This window comes from Erythranthe guttata, chromosome 4 (genome assembly GCF_056151865.1).
Source record: "Erythranthe guttata isolate IM_541 chromosome 4, IM_541, whole genome shotgun sequence".
Taxonomy (NCBI): Eukaryota; Viridiplantae; Streptophyta; class Magnoliopsida; order Lamiales; family Phrymaceae; genus Erythranthe; species Erythranthe guttata.
Genome location: NC_142536.1, coordinates 15942903 through 15963178, shown reverse-complemented (window position 1 = coordinate 15963178; position 20276 = coordinate 15942903). Strand labels below are relative to the sequence as shown.

Here is a 20276-nt window from a genome sequence, read left to right as displayed (position 1 = left end):
TGCGCTCGATTTTAATTCAGCTGTTTTTTGAAATTCTTTGTTGTGCCATTGTCTTTCTGCAGCTACTGTTTAAATTCTGCTCCATTGTTTTTTTTTTTATATACATTATATATATTATTTCTATTAATTTCAGCAATTCTTCCGTACTTGTTATTATCTGTATAGTGTATTTTATACGTATCAATTTATAATGATATCTGTAGATCTAATCATATATATATAATATACATTATATATATTATTTCTATTAATTTCAGCAATTCTTCAGTACTTGTTATTATCTGTATAGAGTATTTTATACGTATCAATTTATAATGATATCTGTAGATCTAATCATATATATAATATTACCAAGAAAGTTTATTTAGCTAGACGTTTTGTCGACACGAAAAATAATTAATAGGGTAAATTACAAACACCCCCTGAGATATGGTCAAATTACAAAAACCCCCCTCTTGTTTGGATAATTACATCTAACCCCCTCAACTATGATTTTTTCTTAGACCTCCACCTTTATGGTGCCAAATTCAACATAGTCATCTAGATTTCGTGAAATGTGGTCCAGCTTGTACTCTTTTTGTGTAAAAAATACAGTTTCCGATGCACCACAAACTGATATATACAATCTAAAAATCACATATTATGATCATCTTGCTTCATAATGTAGAGTTTGAATGGGATAAAACGGGTACAAAAGTGATAATATTCCATATAATCTCGAAGATTCCACTAAATTTGATGAGTTGAGGGGGGTGGTTGTAATTATTCAAACAAGAAGGGTGTTTTTGTAATTTCACCATACCTCAGGGGGGTGTTTGTAATTTACCCATAATTAATATTGGTCTAATTTATTTAGGGTAGTTATTGGGCCAGATTTAGGAGGCCCAATAGAAGTATTCGATGGGCCAAAAAATAATTTAAACAAAAAAAAGGAAAAAATGAAAAACGGGGATGGGCGTAGTGGAAAGAACAATTTTGGAATTATAAAAGAAGGGAAAGGCGAGTATATATGCTTTTATATCAAATAGTGAAATATGTGTTGTACCTTTCCGTATAACAAAATAACTTTTGGGGGTTTTTTCCAAAAAAAATAATTGCCATGCCATGCATGCATGCGTAAAATTAAGAAACTAGGTACCAAATATAATTCACATAGAATAATTGTGGTTGTTGGAAATAGAATCTATGCCAAAAAGGAAACAAAAAATCAAAAGCAGAATCTACTACTTAAGTTGATGGTTATCATTCCAAAAATATTGGTCATGCTGCCTAAGATACAAAATAATACCTAAAAATAGATAATCAAAATTTGTATATATATATATATACATATATATATTGAATTACTATCATCAATCAAATTAAATACATACTCGAAAAAAGGTAGAAAATATCAAAAAAAAAAAGGAGAAAAGATCGAAGAGATGGCGGGAGAGGGAGATGAAGAAGCTGGTTGGGAGCGTCCACAGATGGTTGCCGAAGCACAAGTTGGAGGACGAGCCATCGGCTTACTTAGTGTGCTGCAGGTAATTACTTATATAAAAAAAAAATATTCCATCAATATATATATATATATATATATATATATATATATATATATATATATATATATATATATATATATATATATATATATATATATATATATATATATATATATATTTATATTCAATAATTTTGTACAAAAAAAATTATTTATTATTTATATGAATCAGGTGATTGTGGCATGTGTGACAATGGGTGTGGAGATCGCACTGATAATGGGAGTAGGTGGGCCGAAGCATCGAACAAGTTTGTTGTGGGTGGCGCCGTTCACATCGATTATCTCGGTGTGTTTGGTTTTGTGTCGATATTGTGTTGACAATAACCCGATGATGACGTGGTTTGTTTATGCTATGACGGTTGGTTTCTCTGTGCTGCACATAGGAAGCAGAACGTTCCACTTGCTGAAGGCGCTCAACGGTTGGAAATTGAAGAATTTTTTAATCAACTATCCGCTTATTTACGCCGTATGCATCTTGGTTTCTGTCATTATCCACATGTCTTATTTGGTAGAAGACATGAGCTAGGATTATTAACTCAACGATCGGCCATCTGTTGTTATGCGTGCTGCCGTTATTTTCGGTTTATGTTTTTCTCTTGATTGAATTTTAGTTTTATTTTTCTCTTGATTTAGAAACCCACCCATGCCAAAAAGGAAACGAATTAAATCATATATATATATATATATATATATATATATATATATATATATATATATATATATATATATATTCTCATTCCAATATTTGTCATGCGTAAGATTTAAAAAAAAGTAATTAGAAAACAAACTTGATCTGTATATATTGCATTAATAGTAAATCAAACGTCATCATATACTCGATCAGACAAAACGGAATAAAAGAAAAAGAGAGATGGCAGTAGAGGGAGATGAAGAAGCTGCAAGTGGGTGTTGTCGTCCACGGAGGGTAGTTGTAAATTAATTAATGGGGATTACTAATAAGTAATAACTATTATTATTTTTTTTGGTTTAATTTTTGATACATTTCTAATTAATTTCATAAATTCTTCACTACTGTTATTATTTGTATAAAATTTTTCATACATTTCAATTTATTCTGTTAGATCTAATGATATACATTTCATTTTCTTTTTATTTTGAATTCAGAATTATATATTTCAATAGCAAAAAAATTTTAATTTCCCAAAATATCCTTTTAATTAATTTCTATACCCCATAAATCAAAGTTGATCTACCACGTGTCACGCCTAAATTAAATGAAATGTAAGCCAAAAATCCCATTAAAAAAAAACATCATAAACCAAATCAAACAGTACATAATCCCAGATTCAACACAGTTCGAACAAGGAGAACTATATATATATTTAAAAAAAAAAAAAGATAGAATAATATAATATAATATAATATAATAATATGAAATTAGTTAGAAGAGTGGTTCAAATTAAAATTTAAGCATGGTCAAGTGCCCAGGTTGATTAAGAGTTGAACAGTGAGACATAACAAAAGCAAGGTAGCATATATAAGCAAGTGGAAATGGGGTGAAAGCATGCATCCCCAAATTTCCAACCCTTGTGCACCTTCACTGTGTGAAATGCCCGAAAACGTCCACGTCTCGTAGCGACTTCTTTCTCTCACCTTCTTCGTCGCGATAATCTCACGACGGCACACACATACTTAAGGTGCATCAGGTACACCGACACCACGGATGACAGTGGCGCCGCCACCGCCGCCATGAAGCTTGTTCAGAGCTCGACTAGTTTTGCTCTTACAATATATACACAAATTAAAATGAAGAAAATAGTTGTTGGTAATTAATTATGTATGCCCTTTTCCTGGAATTAATTATGCATGGTGTTAATATATATTATATCCATTAATTATTATGGGATTTTATTAAAAAAATGAAATTCTTCGCACTCAGATTTATAAAATTCTTAGTGCCATTCTCTTATCTTCCAAGTATTGTTTGAACTCTGCTCCAATATTTTTGTTTATTTTTTTATATCATTATTTCCAAGCAATTCTTGTACTAATTGTTATTATTAATTTGTATATAGTTTGTTGTATACGTATCCGATTTATTTTGTCACGTCTATATTATTTATTTTATACTACGTATTGATCGATTTATATTGTGTGTAGATGTAATTATAATGGTTGGAAAAAGTTTATTTAATTTCTCATAATAGAAACGCGTAAATAAATTAGATGGAATGTAAGACTAAAATTAAATATAATAAAGAGAAAAATAAGACTAAAATTCAATCAAGAGAAAAATAAAACTAAAATTCAACCAAGAGAAAAAACATAAACGAAATTGAAAAGTGAAAACAAACAATAACGGCAGCACGCATAACAAAAGATGGCCGATCGTCGAGTTAATCCTAGCCGCCTTCTACCAAACATGAAAGGTTGATAATAATAGAAACCAAGACGCATACGGCGTAAATAAGCGGATAGTTAATTAGAAAAAATTTCAATTTCCAACCGTTGAGCGCCTTCAGCAAGTGGAACGTGCTGCTTCCTATGTGCAGCATAGAGAAGCCAACCGTCATAGCATAACCAAACCATGTCATCATCGGGTTATTGTCAACTCGATAACGACACAAAACCAAACACACCGATATAATTGATGTAAACGGCGCCACCCACAACAAACTCGTTCGATGCTTCGGCCCACCTACTCCCATTACCAGAAAGATCTCCACACCAATTGTCACACATGCCGCAATCACCTGATTCATATAAATAATAAATAAACTTTTTTTACAAAATTATTGAATATAAATATATATTGATGGAATTTTTTTTATTTTTTTTTTATAAGTAATTACCTGCAGCAAATTAAGTAAGAAGATGGCTCGTCCTCCAACTTGTGCTTCGGCAACCATCTGTGGACGCTCCCAACCAGCTTCTTCATCTCCCTCTCCCGCCATCTCTTCGATCTTTTCTCCTCATTTTCTTTTCGATCTTTTCTACTTTTTTTCGAGTACGTATTTAATTTGATATTTGATGATAGTAATTCAGTATATATATAGACCAATTTTGATTATCTGTTTTTAGGTATTATTTTGTATATTAGGCAGCATGACCATATTTTTGGAATGAGAACCATTAACTTGAGTAGTAGATTTTGCTTTTGATTTTTTGTTTCCTTTTCGGCATAAATTCTATTTCCAACAACTACAATAATTCTACGTGAATTATATTTGGTACGTAGTTTCTTAATTTTATGCATTCATGCATGGCATGGCAATTAACTCTTTTGGAAAAAAACCCCAAATCTTCTTTAATTATTTTTTATTTTTCATATTTTATTAATATTTTCTTAAATTCTTTTAAACGAAAAATTGACTTTTTTTCACGACAAGTTTACTACGCCGAATATGACTATAGTTGAATATGACTATAGTCAACTAGTTTTGATCTTACAATATATACACAAATTAAAATGAAGAAAATAGGTGTTGGTAATTAATTAGGTATGCATGCCGTATTAATTAATTAGTACCGACTACGCCGTCTACTACACCTAGCTTCCCCATGCATGCCATATTTGTTCCATAGTTTGAATTTTTCATCCAAAAGTATTATTGTATATTTTTCTGGAAAATAAGTAGATAATACACCTGCACCAAAAAGTAGTATATATATATATATATATATATATATATAGAATCAGAATATGAACTGATGATGTTGAAGATTTTGCTTTGATCTCACTTCATGATTTTTGGCAGGCATCTTAATTATTTATTAATTCCCAACCACCACAATTCCAGGTGTATTCAATTATATTTGTGCAGGTAAATTGATTTTGCATCGATTTTTGTTAACATTTTCCACATGAGCATATATATGTATTTTTTTTAAATTAAATTTCCTAACCTTTTTTTATCTCAGCTCTAGTATTGTTTGAACTCTGCTCCATTATTTTTGTTTAATTTTTTATATCATCATTTCCACCCAATTCTTGTATTTATGTCATGTCTATATAGTTTATTAAATACGTATCTGTGTGTAGATGTAATTATAATGGTTGGGAAAAGTTTATTTAATTTCTCATAATACATAGAAAGGCGTAAATAAATCAGATGGAATGTAAGACTAAAATTCAATCGAGAGAAAAATAAGACCAAAATTCAATCAAGAGAAAAATAAATGACTAAAATTCAATAAGAGAAAAAATATGAAACTAAAATTCAATCGAGAGAAAAACATAAACGAAATTGGAAAGTACTGAAAACGAAAAAATAACGGTAGCACGCATAACAACATGCTGATGGCCAATCGTTGAGTTAATAATCCTAGCCGCGTTCTACCAAACAAGAAAGGTTGATAATGACAGAAACCAAGACGCATACGGCGTAAATAAGCGGATAGTTGATTAAAAAATTCTTCAATTTCCAACCGTTGAGCGCGTTCAGCAAGTGGAACGTGCTGCTTACTATGTGCAGCACATAGAAGCCAACCGTCATAGCATAACCAAATCACGTCATCATCGGGTTATTGTCAACTCGATAACGACACAAAACCAAACACACCGAGATAGTTGATGTGAACGGCGCCACCCACAACAAACTTGTTCGATGCTTTGCCCCACCTACTCCCATTACCAATAAGATCTCCACACCCATTGTCAAACATGCCACAATCACCTGATGATTCATATAAATAATAAATAATTTTTTTTTACAAAATTATTGAATATAAATATATATCGATGGAATTTTTTTTTTTTTGATAAGTAATTACCTCCGACAAACTAAGTAAGAACATGGCTCGTCCTCCGACTTGTGCTCCGGCAACCATCTGTGGACGCTCCCAACCAGCTTCTTCATCTCCCTCTCCTGCCGTCTCTTCAACCATCTGTGGACGCTCTTCTTCATCTCCCTCTCCCGCCATCTCTTCAACCATATGTGGACGCTCCCATCCCGCCATTTCAACCATATGTGGACGCTCCCAACCCGCCATTTCAACCATATATGGACGCTCCCAACCCGCTTCTTCGTTCTCTTCAACCATATGTGGACGCTCCCATCCCGCCCTTTCAACCATATGTGGACGCTCCCAACCCGCCATTTCAACCATATGTGGACGCTCGTCTCCCTCTCCCGCCATCTCTTCGATCTTTTCTCTTCATTTTTTCCCGATATTTTCTACTTTTTTTCGAGTACGTATTAATTTGATTGATGATAGTAATTCAGTATATAAATATATATAGACGAATTTTGATTATCTATTTTTAGGTATTATTTTGTATCTTAGGCAGCATGACCAATATTTTTGGAATGAGAACCATCAACTTGAGTAGTAGATTCTGATTTCGATTTTTCGTTTCCTTTTTTGGCATAGATTCTATTTCCAACAACCAAAAATAATTCTACGTGAATTATATTTGGTACGTAGTTTCTTAATTTTAAGCATGCATGCATGGCATGGCAATTAATTTTTTTTGGAAAGGTACAACACATATTTCACTATTTTATATGGTAAGAATTGATATTATTATCATGCATAAATTAGAATTGTTTTTTGGAAAATTAAATACGTACCAAAAGGAAAAATATGTGCCAATATATATATATATATATATATATATATATATATATATATATATATATATATATATATATATATATATATATATACTACGCTGTATGTGTTCATGATTGCCATTAATCTCTAGGAAAATCCAATAATTTTTCTTCTTGTCCAAATTAGATTAACAAAAATCTGCAATTCTTGATAACACACGCAGTACTGCACACACAATGGCGGGAAACCTAATAACAACAACAAGGCCAATCTCCTCCTCGCTTGTGATTGGTAAGTCGTTAATCGCTAATTAATTAAATTAAATTAAACAACGATTAATAATTAATTATTGAAAGGGATTTATGTTGATGGTGCAGATTCAAAAGCTAAAGGGGAGTTAATGAAAGAGAATTGGCATATGCTGTATAACATGCTTTGGGAATTTTTGATCTCAATGCTAGTTATTTCGACTTCGGTGTATGGACTAATATTATTCAACAAACTATATGCTTATGTGCTTGCCCTCGGAATCGTGTTGGCCGCGATTAGTGTTATTCAGGGAGTCGGAAAAGCTTATTTTACGTATTTGCTACATATTGGACGTTTTGATATCTTGAGCGCATGGAGTCGGAACACACTCGTCAGCTTATTATACGACACTGTCTATCGCGACGATATTCTCCAAACTAGACGACATCGCTCGTCTCACGGTAATTAATTCAATTTAACTATATCTACTAGTTATAACTCATCATGACTAGCTATATACCATTTACCATATTACTTAATATATTCTTCATTCGTACACATACCTCAACAGCAAATAGAGCAAACTCAGTGGTGATTAATATTGGTGAGTTAAACATGCATGCATGCATGCATGGATGCACCAATATATGTGCATATTTATTAATATATGTGTGCCAAAATTTAGTGATTGAAACGGAGGGAGTATCGTACTTCAGCTGGTAATGTACCAATTCATGTATAAATGCAATAGTGTACAAGGATGTAATACATTTGGCAGTGTAGAATGGCTCCACAATGATGCTAGACGAACTGCCGTGGGCTTAGATTTGGACAGCGAGGCACTAAATTGGTGCCTCGAGAACAAACTCAACAGGATCGGTACTGACGTGGACTCGAGAATATTCCTTTTCCACGGAAATTATGTCTTGCAGCCCCTCGAATCGAAATTGGTTGGTTCCAACCTCGACGAAATCACGACGAAATCAACCGGATTTAGCTTGGTTCACTTTTGGATTTGTAATATGCCAGACAGTGAAGATATCCGGTGCATGGATGGATTCTCTGTCGGACGAGATATTAAGTACGAAGAGGCTGTAAGCTTTCAACAGCAAGATTCTTGGAATGCATGCGTACGTCACTACTCTTGACACCACAATTCCAGGTGTATTCAATTTTGTGCAGCTAATTGATTTTGCATCGATTTAATTTTGTTAACATTTTCCACAAGTTTTAGAAAAAAAAAATTTTAATCTCAAAATAAGACCTAATAACCAACCTTTTGTTCCATTCAATTTGTTAGAAAGAGAAATGTGAGGCTGTAATTAATGTTCCGTTAATTTATTCAAGTGGGCTAATTAAACTTTCATTCCCAGCCTTTTTTTTTATACAAAGCTAGTCCTCACTTAACATCACCTAATATTAATTATTTTTATAATAATATTGCAATAATGAAAACTCTCGACAAGCAAAATAGGCACCCGGTGTATGTATATATAACGAAACGTGGCATCTAACTCCCCGCAAAATAAGTATATATATTAAATCAGGTGGGTGGACGACAACACCCATCTAAAGTTTATTTAATTTCTCATAATAGAAAGGCCTAAATTAATTAGATGGAATGTAAGACTAAAATTCAATCAAGAGAAAAATAAGACTAAAATTCAATCAAGAGAAAAAATAAGACTAAAATTCTAAAATTCAATGAGGAGAAAAACATAAACGACATTGAAAAGTATTGAAAACGAAAACTAGCGGTAGCACGCCTAATGAGTTAATCCTAGCCGGTTTCTACCAAATAAGAGAGGCTGATAATGATAGAAACCAAGATGCATACGGCGTAAATAAGCGGATAGTTGATTAAAAAAAATTTCAATTTCCAACCGTTGAGCGCCTTCGGCAAGTGGAACGAGCTGCTAGCCATGTGCAGCACAAAGAAGCCAACCGTCATAGCATAACCAATCCACGTCATCATCGGGTTATTGTCAACTCGATAACGACACAAAACCAAACACAACGAGATAATTGATGTGAACGGCGACACCCACAACAAACTTGTTCGATGCTTCGGCCCACCTACTCCCATTATCAGTGAGATCTCCACACCCATTGTCACACATGCCACAATCACCTGATGATTCATATAAATAATAAATAATTTTTTTTGTACAAAATTATTGAATATAAATATATATTGATGGAATATTTTTTTTTAATTTTTTTTATATAAGTAATTACCTGCAGCAAACTAAGTAAGAAGATGGCTCGTCCTCCAACTTGTGCGTCGGCAACCATATGTGGACGCTCCCAACCAGCTTCTTCATCTGTCTCTCCCGACATCTCTTCGATCTTTTCTTCGATATTCGATCGTTTCTACTTTTTTTCGAGTACGTATTTAATTTGATATTTGATGATAGTAATTCAATGTATATAGACCAATTTTGATTATTTATTTTTAGGTATTATTTTGTATCTTAGGCAGCATGGCCAATATTTTTGGAATGAGAACCATCATCTTGAGTAGTAGATTGTGCTTTTGATTTTTTGTTTCCTTTTTGGCATATATTCTATTTCCAACAACCACAATAATTTATATTTGGTATGTAATTTCTTAATTTTACGCATGCATGGCATGGCAATTAATTTTTTTGGAAAAACCCCCAAATCTTCTTTTGTTATACGGAAAAGTACAACACATATTTCACTATTTGATATAAACGCATACTCGCATTTCCCTTCTTTTATAATTCCAAAATTGTTCTTTCCACTACACCTATCCCCGTTTTTCCTTTTTTTTTTTGTATTAAATGGGAATTAACCATTAAACACTTGATTTACTATATATGTTGCTTACAAAAGAAGAGTAGGTTCTCTAAAAAAAAAAAAAGAACAGTAGGTTACAGTTTTTGGATTGTATAAGTTTTGCCTGAGATGAATATTTAAGATTTTCCAGTTACTTTGTGATTTATTTAACGACACGGACCGGTGCAAGACACACGACACATTACGACAAATGACATGCAATTAACTTGTCTCAAAATAACAAACAGCTAAACAATTGTAACAAAAAATAAATAAATAAAAATTTTAATTAAACGGCTAAATCCTTTTACCAGTAATATGTATTGTGAATTGTGATTCACATTAACATTAATATTGTAATATATATATATATATATATATATATATATATATATATATATATATATATATATATATATATATATATATATATATATATATATATATATATATATATATATATAGTAAATGTTAGAGATAATTCTCATTGCATTAATTGTAAAATATTATCTCATGATTGGATTTAATTTGTGTTTACTTATAATAGGGTAAACAACATAAAACCCCCCTATGTTAAGGAAAACCTGCGCCAAAATTCTCTGTATATTTTTTTTTGCGTGAAATCCCCTTGCGTTTCATTTTACTGTGCACGAAATCCCCTTTTCCGTTAAAAGTTAACGCCGTTAACTATAGAGGGGATTTTAAGCAAGTTTTTTATAACATAGGGGTATATTATATAGTTTTAGCCATTTTCCACTATATATTTTACCATTTTCAGTCAATTTTACGTTGAAAATTTTGGTATTTATATTTTTTTCTTCAAAAACATCTAATTGCTTACATTTTTTTTTCTAAATAAAACCTTTTATTTTTGTCATTTTGAGTTTCTTTATTTATTTTTTCTTAAATGTCTTCCGTTAGTTCAAACATCCTAAGATTACAAACATCTTTACAATCCTATTATTGTTGAGAATTTGAACTACCGTAAGGCATTTAAGAAAAAAATGAAGAAATTCAAAATGACAAAAATAAAAGGTTTTTATTCAGAAAATTAAACAAAAAATCTAAGTAATTAAATGTTTTGAAGGATAAAATAAAAAAATAAAAAATTTTCAAGTAAAACTGACCGAAAATGTTAAAAAATATAGTGAAAAATGGCTCAAACAAACCCTTATATTTATAGGTTTAGCAGGGGTATTTTCGTCAAAATTTGGAAAAAATGTAATAGCAGGGGGTTTTTGTATTTATGTGTAGTACAGAGGGGTAAATGATACAAACTCCATAGTACAGGGGTGTTTTTGTATTTAACCCTTATATTATTTCTATTAATTTCAGGAATTCTTCAGTACTTGTTATTATTTGTATAGTGTATTTATACGTATCAATTTATAATGCTATCTGTAGATCTAATCATATATATAATATTACCAAGAAAGTTTATTTAGACAATGTTTTGAAGCGTTTTGGAACTTATTTTGATTACATTTTTAGGAAATATGTTTTAGAGGAAGAATTGAGAATGAAAGTAATATTTGTTTATATTTTGGAAGGAGACAAAATACACTGTAGGAGTCAAATCATGTTTAAATGTGTTAAAGAAAAGTATTTTAAAAGAAAAAAAAATTAAAAATAAAGTGATGTTTATCTATTTTTTTAGTGAAGATATATATTTTACTATAGCAGTCACATCACGTCTGAAAGAGAGAGAAATTTTTGAAATTGTTTTGAGAAAAAGATTTGAGAAGTGTAATAAATGAAATTTTGTTTTGGTAAAACATTGAAAACAAAATAGAAATGGTTCCAAACATAGCCTATGTAGTCTTTTTGTCGACACGAAAAATAATTAATGTTGGTCTAATTTATTTATTGGGCCAGATTTAGGAGGCCCAATAGAAGTATTAGATGGGCCCAAAACATAATTTAAAAAAAAAAAGGAAAAAGAAAAAACGGGGATGGGTGTAACTTGTAGAGGAAAGAACAATTTCGGAATTATAAAAGAAAGGAAAGGCGAGTATGCGTTTATACTTTATATCAAATAGTGAAATATGTGTTGTACCTTTCCGTGTAACAAAAGAAGATTTGGGGGTTTTTTCCAAAAATATTAATTGGCATGCCATGCATGCATGCGTAAAATTAAGAAACTAGGTACCAAATATAATTCATGTAGAACTATTGTGGTTGTGGAAATAGAATCTATGCCAAAAAGGAAACAAAAAATCGAAAACAGAATCTACTACTCAAGTTGATGGTTCTCATTCCAAAAATATTGGTCATGCTGCCTAAGATACAAAATAATACCTAAAAATAGATAATCAAAATTGGTCTATATATATACACTGAGTTACTATCATCAATCAAATTAAATACGTACTCGAAAAAAAATAGAAAATATCAAAAAAAAGGAGGAGAAAAAATCGAAGAGATGGCAGGAGAGGGAGATGAAGAAACTGGTTGGGAGCGTCCACAGATGGTTGCGGAAGCACAAGTTGGAGGACGAGCCATCTGCTTACTTAGTTTGCTGCAAGTAATTACTTATATAAAAAAAGTTAAAAAAAATATTCCATCAATATATATATATATATATATATATATATATATATATATATATATATATATATATATATATATTTATATTCAATAAAAAAAAAAAAAATTATTTATTATTTATATGAATCAGGTGATTGTGCTATGTGACAATGGGTGTAGAGATCGCACTGATAATGGGAGTAGGTGGACCGAAGCATCGAACAAGTTTGTTGTGGGTGGCGCCATTCACATCGATTATATCGGTGTGTTTGGTTTTGTGTCGATATCGTGTTGACAATAACCCGATGATGACGTGGTTTGTTTATGCTATGACGGTTGGCTTCTCTGTCCTGCACATAGGAAGCAGCATGTTCCACTTGCTGAAGGCGCTCAACGGTTGGAAATTGAAATTTTTTTTAATCAACTATCCGCTTATTTACGCCGTATGCATCTTGGTATCTGTCATTATCAGCCTCTCTTATTTGGTAGAAACCGGCTAGGATTAACTCATTAGGCGTGCTACCGCTAGTTTTTGTTTTCAGTACTTTTCAATGTCGTTTATGTTTTTCTCCTGATTGAATTTTAGAATTTTAGTCTTATTTTTTCTCTTGATTGAATTTTAGTCTTATTTTTCTCTTGATTGAATTTTAGTCTTACATTCCATCTAATTAATTTAGGCTTTCTATTATGAGAAATTAAATAAACTTTAGATGGTTGTTGTCGTCCACCCACCTGATATAATATATATATTTATTTTGCCGGGAGTTAGATGCTACGTCTCGTTATATATATATACACCGGGTGCCTATTTTGCTTGTCGAGAGTTTTCATTATTGCAATATTATTATAAAAATAATTAAAATTAGGTGATGTTAAGTGAGGACTAGCTTTGTATAAAAAAAAAGACTGGGAATTAAAGTTTAATTAGCCCACTTGAATAAATTAACGAAACATTAATTACAGCCTCACGTTTCTCTTTCTAACAAATTGAATGGAACACAAGGTTGGTTATTAGGTCTTATTTTGAGATTTAATTTTTTTTTTTTTTTTTTTCTAAAAATTGTGGAAAATGTTAACAAAAATCGTTGCAAAATCAATTAGCTGCACAAATATAATTGAATACACCTGGAATTGTGGTGGTTGGGAATTAATAAATAATTAAGATGACTGCCAAAAATGAAGTGGTGAGATCAAAGCAAAATCTTCAACATCATCAGTTCATATTCTGATTCCAAATATTAATTGGTCATACTCATACGTATAAGTTTAAAATATAATTAAAAAGTAAAAACAAATAAACAAATTAAATATTGGTCTATATTTATTAATTGCATTACTAAAACATCAGACCATACAAAGAAAAACCCTAAGAGAGAGAGACACAGAGAGAGAGTGTGTAAAAATTAGTCTTTTTTTATAAATTAATTAAGGGTTTTGCTATTTGCAGCGGGACGTTTACTGAAATTGGTTTATTTGCAGCGGTACCTTTTTCATTTAATTTTTTTTTCAATTTCTCTCTCCTATTCCAAACACTCTCTAGAAATTCGAATTTCGTAAAAAAATTGAATCTCCCGTTTTCTGGAGCACGGAAACTCGAAGAAATTTCAAGTTTCCGTGCTCTGCAGAACGGGAGATTCAAACGGCTTGAATCCTCCGTTCTGCAGAGAACGGGAGATTCAAACGGCTTGTAATACCTGACTTTTATATTTGAATTTGTTCTCACCAAACAATTACAAATGCCCAGCACGCCTTACGAGGATAGTTATTGCAATCCATCATTTCTCTCTCTCATCTTTTTTTATTCTCTCTCCATAAATTAGGTAGATAAAATAGACTAGTAATTCATTTGTTGGAGCTAAAAATAATGTGATAAAAACATTTACTTAAGATTGAATTACTGAATTTAAAAAATACGTTAATTATTATTTTTATTTAATTTCACTTAATTTTATGGTCTATGATATCTGTAAGAATGAAATAATTTTTTGAATACATTTTCACAAAATGGATATTTTATGATAATTTATAAATAATTAAAAAATAAAATTATTATGCTATTATGATAAAAATAAATTATACTATTATTGTGTAAAATTTATTTATATGCTCTTTACATTTCTATTTTATTTCTATTCCTATTTATATTTCTATTTCTCATTACATTTCTATTTTATTAGTATAATATAAATAACTCTTCAAACTTAAATCAAATACATAAATTATAACATAAAATACTATAGTGTGTCACTACAAATCAATAACAGAAATAATTTATAACATTAATTTACACAAAAAAACTATATAATATAAACTCAATTTACTTTTTACTCAATAGTAATCCAATATGGTATGATGTATTTTATTGTATAGTACATAATTGGACATATATATATATAAATATGTAATCAAAATATATTTTTTTAAGTATAATCTATATAGACTCGAATAATTTTACATGTAGATTATGTAGATCGATATAAGGGTAACCCCAATACAATTTTAGTAACAAAAACAAATCTTTACTAATCTACTATTTTTTTTCTTTCGCATTATTTGTTATTTCATTTTCTTTGTTAATGGCATGTTTGAAATTATTATTTGTTTTTTTTTTCTCTACTAATTTTCTAAACATTTTTTCTTTCCTTATTTCAATGGAACGATAAATTTCACTAACAAATTTTATTATAATAATGTAATATATTTCTTATCATAACTGTTATTATGGTTTATTAAATTAATTATTTTTTCACTTTTCAAATCATATCTCGTGCATGGCAAGCTTCCCTATCTAATATTATTTTTTTTGTTTTAATTTTTGATACATTTCTAATTAATTTCATAAATTCTTCACTACTGTTATTATTTGTATAATTTGTTTCATACATTTCAATTTATTCTGTTAGATCTTATTATATACATTTCATATTTTAATTTTGAATTCAGAATTATATATTTCAATACAAAAAAATGTTTAATTTCTGAAAATGTCCGTTTAATTAATTTCTATGCCCCATAAATCATGATTGATCTACTACGCGTCACGCCGAAATGAAATGAAATGTGAGACATGCCAAATACACTAAAATAAAATCCCATAAAGATAAAATGAAACGAAAATTACACTAGTACCTCAAACAGGGAAACATAATCCCAGATTCAACACAGTTGGAACAAAGATAGAATAATATAATATAATATAATATAATATAATATAATAATATGAAATTAGTTAGAAGAGTGGTTCAAATTAAAATTTAAGCATGGTCAAGTGCCCAGGGCTAGGTTCAATAAAATATGCAAGGTAGCATCCCCAAATTTCCAACCCTTGTGCACCTTCACTGTGTGAAATGCCCGAAAACGTCTATGTTTCGTAGCGACTTCTTTCTCTCACCTCATTCGTCTCATGATCTCACGACGGCACACGTACTTAAGGTGCATCAGGTACACCGACACCACGGATGACAGTGATGCCGCCACCGCCGCCATGAAGCTTGTTCGGAGCTCGCCTAGTTTTGCTCTTACAATATATACACAAATTAAAATGAAGAAAATAGCTGTTGGTAATTAATTATGTATGCCCTTTTCCTGGAATTCATTATGCATGGTGTTAATATATATTATATCCATTTGATTAAAAATACGAAATTCTTCGCACTCAGATTTATAAAATTCTTAGTGCCATTCTCTTATCTTCCAAGTATTGTTTGAACTTTGCTCCAATATTTTTGTTTAATTTTTTATTTCATTATTTCCAAGCAATTCTTGTACTTGTTATTATTAATTTGTATATAGTTTATTTTATACGTATCGATTTATTCTTGTTGGGGATCGTGCATGTATACGCAGCGGAATTTAAAAAATTTATATCGAACTAGTTTCGATTACATGCAAAACTAATCACGTAGTCAACGTACCTTAACGCTTCCGCCATACATATGGTAATTATCGATTTTAATTGAAAATTACATAAAACCGAAAATCACGAAACATGCTTATTCATCATTCAACCAAATCGAAACATGTAATCACATATTACTCATAATCATAAATTTCAATTCACACAAATATGTTCGAATTAATTTACGATAGTTCCGATTTAATTACCTCTTGTAGCGTGAGATTTCGACGAATCGAAATCCAAACTCAAACACGTACAAGCTGCGTTATACCACTCCTAGGGCTGCGGAAACACCACCAAATGGCAGCTGGTCCGAAGGTGAGGCGACAGCGGCGCGTGGCAGTCAGCGGCGGCGGCGCGTGGGCGGTGCAGCGGCGCGTGCGGCGGTGCAACGGCGGCGCGGCAATTCCGTCGGGGCAGCAGCTCCTCTCCAATTAGGTTTCACCTCGAATAAACGGATCTCCCCCTACTGTAGCACTAGATACAAAGGGGTTAGATAACAAAGGGAATACGATAGAGAAAGGAGAGGAAGAACCGGCGGATTCCGGCGGTGATCGGCGCCGGAGCGGCGGGGCAGCAACGGCCGAAGAGGGTGGACGGCTAGGGCTGGACGGCTAGGGTTTTGGAGCTGAAAATCTGACCTCAAACTCTTGTTTGAGGTCTATTTATACTTAGGGTTTTCAACCCTAGCGGGCTTAAGTCATTGGGCTTGACCCACTGATGCATTAAGCCCATTCCCTCGTCGGCCTCGTTTCTAATAAACGATCGTCCACAAAATTATAACAATTATATATTTGTGACGAGCTCAAAGTCCTCGTCGATACGAGTGCCTCTTCGAAATTTCCAATTTCCAAAATTGGAAACTTCCACTTTTGTGAACTTGCTAAATCGGGAAACTTCCCAATTTAGAAAGTTTACTAAATTCCGCATTTCTCTTTCTCTACGTTTATTCCGACTCGTAATCCACAATCACGAATCTTGGACTCAATCATATTGACCTCCAACTTTGCAAAGATTAACATATTAACCTATGCTTATTGTTATCAAGGATCCATGTTACACGAGAAGTGTGACCCTCAATGGTTCAGGTGTATGCTAGCCGTGGGCTCACAACTCTTTGCGATTCGAACAACACATTGTTCTTATACGAACTCCTCCCAAGAGTCCCGATTAGAGTAAAACTCATTTTACCTAATCCCGATCAAATCGGTGCCCAACGAATCAAGATTGGCGTCTAGCAACTACGCATCATGATTCCCTAGATACAAATGAAGTGCCTGCAAGAACCTTATGATATAGTTAGCGTACAGTACGATCCCTTCGTAGCACATGTCCCGATTGAACTAGAGGCATTGGTTCATCGAGACCTCTTATAAAGTTCAATAACCGTGCGAACGTTCTAGGTATTATAAATCCGTTCGTGTGCGACTTAGGGAAACACATTTCCCTAATCACCCCACTATCAACTCTGGCCAGAGGTTCCATGGATTATAAACCGTCAGAACACACAGGACATCCATGACTACTCAAGCGCTCGAATCCCCTACTACAATGCACAGACTTCACACTAGATTTCGGACTGCACGAACGTTGGCCCTTGGTGTGGTCCGCGGTGGGACTCAGGGACAGGTCACGATACAATCGGTCCTCTAGTGAAGTCACGGTGATGTCTGGGTCTTAAGGACTAATGGTGTACAACTATATCTTAGAAACCTATTACTCGATGAATGAGAACCACTTATAGATTTCTAGGGCGAGGGAGTTCAGTGAACTCATCCAGTATGAGCACCCACTCAAGTATGCCGGTGTCACAACACCGAGGACTGATGAGACGCAGTACACATACACTAAGTGCTAGTCTCAAAAGGGAAAGACCGGTATCCTCATTATTGGCGTAACCCATCGACTAGGAACAAGGTTTAACAGTTACATTACATTGCTGAGTTATCTCACGATTCTACTAGATCAACTCACAGTAATAGAGTAACTCGTTAGGACTATATCTATGCTGCTTGCATGGGATAACAGATATAGAATGCCAAATTAGATATTTTATTATTACGAACGAAAAACGATTGTTTTATTACAAGATGAAAAGGAAAGACCACAACCACAAGTTGGCTTGTTGGTCACCTACTCTAACAATCTCCCACTTGACCTAAAGCCAACTACTCATAAATCTAAGTCCCATCGACTCTCGATGTTTCTCGTGGACTGATCCTGACAATGGCTTGGTAAAGGGATCTGCAATATTGTCCTCCGAGGTGACTCTGTCCAGCTTGACTTCACCTCTCTCTATGATCTCTCGGATCACATGGTATTTTCTCAACACGTGCTTCGACTTCTGATGAGCTCTTGGTTCCTTAGCTTGCGCTACGGCTCCGTTGTTATCGCAGTACAGCCGTACTGGATCGCTAGCGTTCGGAAATACACCCAACTCTTGGATGAATTTCCTAATCCATGACCCTTCCTTTGAAGCATCTGATGCTGCAATATATTCAGCCTCGGTGGTGGAATCAGCCGTTGTGCCTTGCTTGGAACTCTTCCAACACACGGCACCCCCGTTGACTTTGAATATATACCCCGAGTTTGACTTCGAGTCATCCACGTCCGATTGAAAACTAGAATCCGTGAAGCCTTCTATTTTCAACTCGGTATCCCCATAGACCAAAAACAAATCTCGAGTTCTTCGTAAGTACTTGAGAATGTCCTTCACAGCCTTCCAATGGGCTGGGCCGGGGTCGGACTGATATCTGCTTGTGACGCTCACAGCATACGCAATATCAGGTCGTGTACACAGCATGTCATACATTATGCTTCCTATAGCGGATGCATAAGGTGTCCTTTTCATCTCCTCGATTTCCATTTGCGTTTGGGGACGCATGGATTTCGAGAGACGAACCCCATGGGACATTGGCAAGAATCCCTTCTTGGATTCTTCCATGCTAAACCGTTTAAGAACGGTGTCTATGTACATGGATTGGGACAAGCCAAGCAATCTCCTCGATCTATCTCTATAGATCCGTATTCCTAATACGTAGGATGCTTCTCCCAAATCCTTCATCGAGAAACGTGTGGATAACCATACTTTAGTCGACCGCAACATCCCTACATCATTCCCAATGAGTAGTATGTCATCAACATAAAGTACAAGGAAAGTCACTGCACTCCCACTAACCTTCTTGTAGACACAAGGTTCCTCCGGGTTTTTCACAAATTCAAACTCTTTGATAGTTGTGTCGAACCTTTTGTTCCAACTACGGGATGCTTGTTTCAATCCATAAATGGATCGCTGGAGTTTGCAAACCTTTTGCTCATCTCCAGAAGATATGAAGCCTTCCGGCTGCGCCATGTAAATTTCTTCCTCAATGTCCCCATTAAGGAAAGCGGTCTTCACATCCATTTGCCATATCTCGTAGTCATACCACGCAGAGATGGCCAGCAAAATCCTAATGGACTTAAGCATAGCAACTGGAGAGAAAGTTTCCTCATAGTCAACTCCTTGCTTTTGAGTATAACCCTTCGCTACCAATCTAGCCTTGTAGGTCGATACCTTTCCATCTACTCCAATTTTCTTCTTATAGATCCACTTGCAGCCTATGGGAACAATTCCCTCGGGTGGATCTACCAAGGTCCATACCTTGTTGGAGTACATGGAGTCCATCTCGGATTTCATGGCATTAAGCCAATGTCCCTTGTCTGTATCCGATACAGCTTCGTTGAAAGTTCTAGGATCACATC

At 33.3% G+C, this 20276-nt stretch overlaps 1 protein-coding gene across 1 annotated transcript in view; it reads left to right on the top strand.

The window, feature by feature from the left end:
- Positions 1-7217: 7217 nt before the first annotated feature.
- The window catches only part of LOC148771266 (uncharacterized), a 40811-nt gene continuing 27752 nt past the window's right edge, over positions 7218-20276 (top strand). The window contains exons 1-2 of the mRNA XM_088817565.1: positions 7218-7351; positions 7438-7770. Of these exons, the coding sequence (XP_088673691.1) occupies positions 7297-7351; positions 7438-7770 (388 nt within the window). The 5' untranslated portion in view covers positions 7218-7296. The remainder of the gene's footprint in view (positions 7352-7437; positions 7771-20276) is intronic.